This window comes from Grammomys surdaster, unplaced genomic scaffold (assembly GCF_004785775.1).
Source record: "Grammomys surdaster isolate TR1022 unplaced genomic scaffold, NIH_TR_1.0 169, whole genome shotgun sequence".
In the NCBI taxonomy this organism is placed as follows: domain Eukaryota; kingdom Metazoa; phylum Chordata; class Mammalia; order Rodentia; family Muridae; genus Grammomys; species Grammomys surdaster.
In genome coordinates this window covers 7,321,575-7,327,220 of record NW_021604617.1, presented here as the reverse complement: position 1 = coordinate 7,327,220, position 5,646 = coordinate 7,321,575, and the positions used below count along the sequence as shown (strand labels likewise).

The following is a 5,646-nucleotide window of genomic DNA, read 5'->3' as shown; positions in this document are numbered from 1 at the left end:
TTCAAACCCAGGACAAGCAGCCGAGGCGCCTATTTAGCATGTCAAAGCAGACCTGGCCGCCATGTTCCCCAGGCATTCCTGTTAACCATTACCTTGTTACAGGGTATGTCTGTCAGATCCTGCCCCCAACCCTGAACGGTCCGGCTCAGGGGCTGGGCTGCCTTTTTTTCCCTATCAGAGGACAACCTGTGACAGTTGGTTCTCTCCTACCACGTGGGGCTTGGGATCATCTCAGTTGTCAGTTGTCATGGGAACATTACCTGCTGAGCTGTCCTGCTGTCCCTTAGCCCTGTTTACTTGTTTTTTTCTGTTTTGCTATTATGTGCTATTTTGAGAATTTTTCTTTTAACTTACAGTGTTGTCAAGGGTGACCTTGAACTCCTGGTCCTCCTGCTTCCTTTTCCTGAATGCTGCTGGGGTTACTGGAGCACACCGACACGCGTACACGTGTGTACACGTATTGTATGCACGTATTACGTTGTGTGTGTGTCTGTGTGTGTCACAGTGCTCACGTGGAGGTCCAACGATGACAACTTTTGGAAGTCATTTTCCCCTCCTTTAACCGTGTTGGATGCATGTTCTAGAAATCAGGTTTCTATCTGTTTGGGTGGCAAATGCTTTACCTGCTGAGTTGTCTTGCTGGCCCAGTTCTGTTTCTGAGGGAGGTGCTAACTGCTAAGCCCTATACTGGACTTGGGGAAGCCTGTGAGAGGAGAGATGGTGCCCACCCTTCCCAGCACGTGTTCCCACATCTGCTCATCACCTGACAGGAGAAGCTTCCACTCTGCAGCCCCTCAGGTCACTCGTCCAGATCCACCTTACATCAGGCCCTCAAGGCCAACAACAGGATTTTATTGTGTGTCAGAAAAGCACTCCTTCTTTTCTGTATCTCTGAAGTCTAAGGAGAAAGGGGGACAGGAAGATCCAGGAGAGCGGCCATGTCAAGTGTCCCTAGCTCCACAGCCACTCTATATTCTTGCCGTCCTCCCTCCTTCTGCATCCTGGTGCCCCAGTTGCTCTCCTCAGATGGCTAAGGCTGGTACGCTGGGCACAAGCTGTCCCTCCATAGGCGGTAGGTGATAGCTGTGGTCACAGTGAGCCAGGCCAGGTAGGGCAGCAGGAGCAGAGCAGCCAGCTTGTTGATTGGCTGCCAGATAAACACCATGCTTGCCACCAGTCCGTAGAGCAGTAAGAGATCCAGGAGGGCCTGGGCAGAAGTGTTGGGAGGATGTAGCCATGCTTTCTCATGAGTCAGGACCCTCTGCCTTTCTACAGTCCTCTGAGCCAAGAAATCCCATCCCTGGGGCACTCTGCACACTGTAGGGATTTTGAACGTGTCATCTGATGGTTCCTGTTATCAACTCTCTGAGGATGGGCCCTATGGTTTCACGTTCTCCTCCCAGCATGGAACATTCAGGTGTCTTACCAGCCCTGGGCTGTCGGCTGCCAGGAAGAGCATCAAGAAGGTCCAGCTGAGGGCCAGCTGAAAAGAGTAGAGGCCAAGGGGCAGTGCTAGGGGCCACCGGAAGCCTCCTCCGAGGTCCTTCCATACCAGGTAGGAGGCATAGCTGTAGAGAGAGGGTGTTCTGTAGAATAAAGGTCCTCTAGCATAAGGCCTCTTGGCTGTCAAGGGAGTACCCTGCCTCTGTCATGTGGGCAAGTGGGTGTGAGCATCATTTGAGGGTCAAAGGATCGGCTAGAGAGATGATCCAGCAGTAAAAAGCACTTCCTGCTGGGGCTGGAGAGACAGCTCAGTGGTTAAGAGCACTGGCTGCTCTTCCAGAGGTCCTGAGTTCAATTCTCAGCACCCACATGGTGGCTCACAACCATCTGTATAATGGGATCTGATGCCCTCTTCTGGTGTGTCTGAAGACAGCTACAGTGTACTCATATACATAAAATAATTAAATAAACCTTAAAAAAAAAAGAGTACCCTGCTCTTCTACAGAAGTTTGGTTCCCAGCACCCTCCGTCAGGTGGTTTATAAGCCTCTGTATCTGCAGCTCCAGGAGATCCAATGCCTTCTTCTGACCTCTGCAGGCACTCACTACAGCATATACTCACACAGACACACAGATGCAGACACATTTACACACATAAAGTAAAATCGGGAGTGTTTGTGTGTGGGAGGAGTTGGGTGTCCTGGAGAGAAGGCAGGAAGGGGGAGTCTTGGAGATGGGTTGTTGGAATCTCAGGTGTACAGGACATTTTTGCTTGTGGGAACCCCTACTTGAAGAGAAACAATGGGGTATCATCCGTTGGGAGGCCAGAGTACAGCACTAGCCCGCACACAGAGGGATTGGCTCCCACCCCTGCAAGGGTCCTCACTCACCCCATGACAGAGTAGATGGTTGCCCATACAAGCATTATGACCTTGTTGGGTGGGCACCAAGGTAACTTCCTCTCATCCTCACACTGATGGGAGAGCTGATGGGTGAACATCCAAATCAGGATGGGTCCGAGGAGGGGCACACCTACAAAGACAGGTCCTTGAAGCTGCATTCTCCACAGAGAGGCAAGATCTGGGGAGGCAGAGAGCATGCTGGGATAAGCCTTCCTCTGTCCTCCAAAATTCACAATTACCTAGCCAGAGTTGCTCATTGGAGGTCTAGTCATGGAGATCCCACCTGCCTCGAGCCCAGTTCTAGTCCTGACCCCTGAATCATCTCTAGTAACCACTATCCTGACTCTTCTCTGGGCCTTAGGTTTCCCTCCTACACCACTCAGCAGCCACTGGGGAGCACTTCCTACACCACTCAGCAGCCACTGGGGAGCACGTCAGTGTGGTTAATCGTTTCTCAGTCAAAGGCTTCCCTCTCTCTAAGGCCATCTGACTCCTGGAAGTCAGGGCCAGATTTGATCTTTATCTCCCTCCAAAGGCATCACCCAGGCCACCAGGCGAATAACAAGCCTTTGGTGTCTCAAGGACTGGGCCTCACTGACAGTACCCATCCTGGAAGTACCACCGTTGTGTAGAGATTTCCTCTGAACTGAGACATTCTTTTCTTGGAAGGAGAAGGGAAGAGGGAGGAGGGAAAGGAGGGAGAAGGGAGGAAGGAGAGGAGGGAGGAGGGAGAGAAAGGAGGAGGGAGGCTTATGAGACTTATTTGTTGGTTCACTAGGCTGGACTTAGCTGGGATCATTTCTTTACTTTTCCATCAGTGCCCTTTCTGGGGTAAATAAATGTTTGTCCACGTCTCCCCAGGAAGTCACACGGCAACCATGTTCTGAACGTAGGAGCCAGGGATTGCTGGGCCAGTCCCTATAGCCCTGCTCATCACCCCCAGTCTTATCTCCTTAGACCAGACAGGCACACTCAAGAGGCCCACCAGAGTCAGTCCGCCCAGTTCAGGCGTGGCCAACCGATACCATGGTTCCCTTTCTCTGAAGCCTTCTCAACTGCTTCTCAGAGCAGTGCCTCAGAGACGTGCTCCGCTTCCCACATCCCACAGGTCTGGTCTGTAAACACAGGTGTCCAGATTTCTGGTGGTCTGACTCTCAAGGACACAACAGCCTGGTCTTTGATTTAAAAAAAAAAGTCATTTGCATCTCATTTACACGTTGCTTTCTTTGTGTGCCAAGTGTGTGTAGGCCACTGTTTAGACTCTCCTCCAGCTAAGGGCGCAGCCAGTGTCAGTCTTCTCAGTCGCTTACGGTATTTCAGCCTCTGTCTTAAGATCGATGGAACTTGACAGAAATAAAAATCCAATTGTTTTGGTGTTCTAGAGTGACTGACAGATCACAGGGCAGATCTGCGTCTCACTGTCTACTTACTCAGCTGCCTCCCCATCTTCCCATCTCAGGGTTTTTAATCCAGTGCTGGAGTCTCCCTCACTTGACCGTGCCCACTCTCTTCCTCCTGCTATCCATCACTCCTCTTGTCCCCAGGCCTTCCTTACTTACCTCAGACACACTCCTCCCCGGCCTGATGATACAGGATGTGTAAAAGGCAGAAGACGGCAAGAGACTGGAAAGGGGTGGGGCCAGGCTCCTGGCCGACTTACCTTTCTCTGATGAAAAGGGAGGTGACATTTGTGGGGGAGTCTCTATTGCTGTTGCATGACAGCTCCTGTTCACAAGCTCCTCCCTGGTCTGTTAGAGCGTGCGTGTGTGTGTGTGTGTGTGTGTGTGTGTGTGTGTGTGTGTTGTCTGTGTGATATTAGGAATTAAATGAGCCCAGGGTTTATGTCTATTGTCAAGCACTCTACCATGCAACTTCTCCTCTTCCTCTTCCTCTTCCTCTTCCTCTTCTTCTTCCTCTTCCCCTCACCTCAGCTCCTCCTAGATGCATAGGTTTTTGGTGAGAGCCCCCTTGATGGTGAGATCTGGACCTTCTGTAAACAGCCCAGCCTGGAGCTACATACAATCCAACTGGTACCCATGTTCTCTGTACCCGTGACCCAGCTCTGTGTCCCTGGGGATGATAGGGGCCCTCAGATTTCCCTAGAGCCTTTCTGGAACCAGATTGTCACCAAGTGAGGCAAGGACCAGCTTTGGAAAATGAGTTCATGATCCATGAACACAGTCCCTGATTACAGCCTCCTGGTTGGCTTGCCTCTGCCTGGCTGGGAACTGGAGGTTGGCAGTGCTTCCTCAGCCCCCAAACGTTTGTGCTTCAGAGATGAAGGTGGCAGGCAGTGGAGGTGGTGGGTGGGGAGTCTGGGCAGGAGTGGTCTGGTGCTTCCTGGCAATGTTCTACCTCCCAGCCACCATGAAGGGGGTCAGGGGAGAGTGACCCTGTCTGCTGGCAAAGTCCAGTTTTCTGTGTGACTCAGACAGCTTGGTGTAACAAAGACAGACACCTCCCCTGTTTGTTCCCTGTCAGAATTCTGGGCACCCTTCCTTACTTGTCCTTTAGGTTCCGGGTCCCCTTTACCAGGCTGGCTGCTCTCCATGGATCCTATGAGGCTCACATGGATCCTATGTGACATCCAATGAGGCTCTCTAGGGTATATTTGTCTCGCTCTTCCTAGTATCTATACCCAAGGATGCAAGCAGATGAGAAGGGGTTGCAGAGAGGGACAAGAGACTAGAGAATAATTAGCTAAAGCAAAGAAAGCTACTTTAAAAAAATATTTATGTATGTATTGTTGAGACCAGGGTTGCTGTGTAGCCCAGGTTTGCTTCCAACTTATTTATTTATTTATTTTATTTTTTAATTTTTTAAAAAATGTTAATCAAAGGCTTCATAAGTTTGGTAATGCTCAATAACAAGATGCCCATACAACCAGAAGTGTAATCCAATACCCAACCTAGATATACCAACTATCTTTGACTGGTGGAGACACGCGAACATCCGCCTCCATGTTCCCCTCCCCGCTTCTTCCTAGCTCCTCCTCCTTTCCTTACTCCTCCTCTTCCTCTCCTTACTCCTCCTCTTCCTCTCCTTACTCCTCCCACCATAGCTCCTCCTACATATCACCTTTCCTGTTAGGATAAAACTGAGAAAGCTACTTTTATATGTTCTTTTGTGCGTGTGTATGTGCACATGCATGTGCATGTGTGTGCTGATGCACATATGTGGACATGAATGAGGGATACGTTATGGAGGCCAGAGGACAACCTTGAGCTTCAGTTCTCTCAGTAGAAGCCTATTTTATTATTTTATTTTATTTTATTTTATTTTATTTTATTTTATTTTATTTT

General features: G+C 50.0%; 1 protein-coding gene across 1 annotated transcript; it reads right to left on the bottom strand.

Moving 5' to 3' along the window:
- Positions 1–832: 832 nt before the first annotated feature.
- Positions 833–3,953, bottom strand: Tspo2 (translocator protein 2). The gene is made up of 5 exons (XM_028766511.1): positions 3,904–3,953; positions 3,330–3,519; positions 2,333–2,522; positions 1,427–1,568; positions 833–1,207 (listed from the first exon to the last, which is right to left on the bottom strand). Exons 3-5 carry the CDS (start codon positions 2,500–2,502, stop codon positions 1,031–1,033), a joined length of 489 nt encoding a protein of 162 aa, XP_028622344.1. The 5' UTR covers positions 2,503–2,522; positions 3,330–3,519; positions 3,904–3,953; the 3' UTR covers positions 833–1,030.
- Between the last annotated feature and the right edge of the window lie 1,693 nt (positions 3,954–5,646).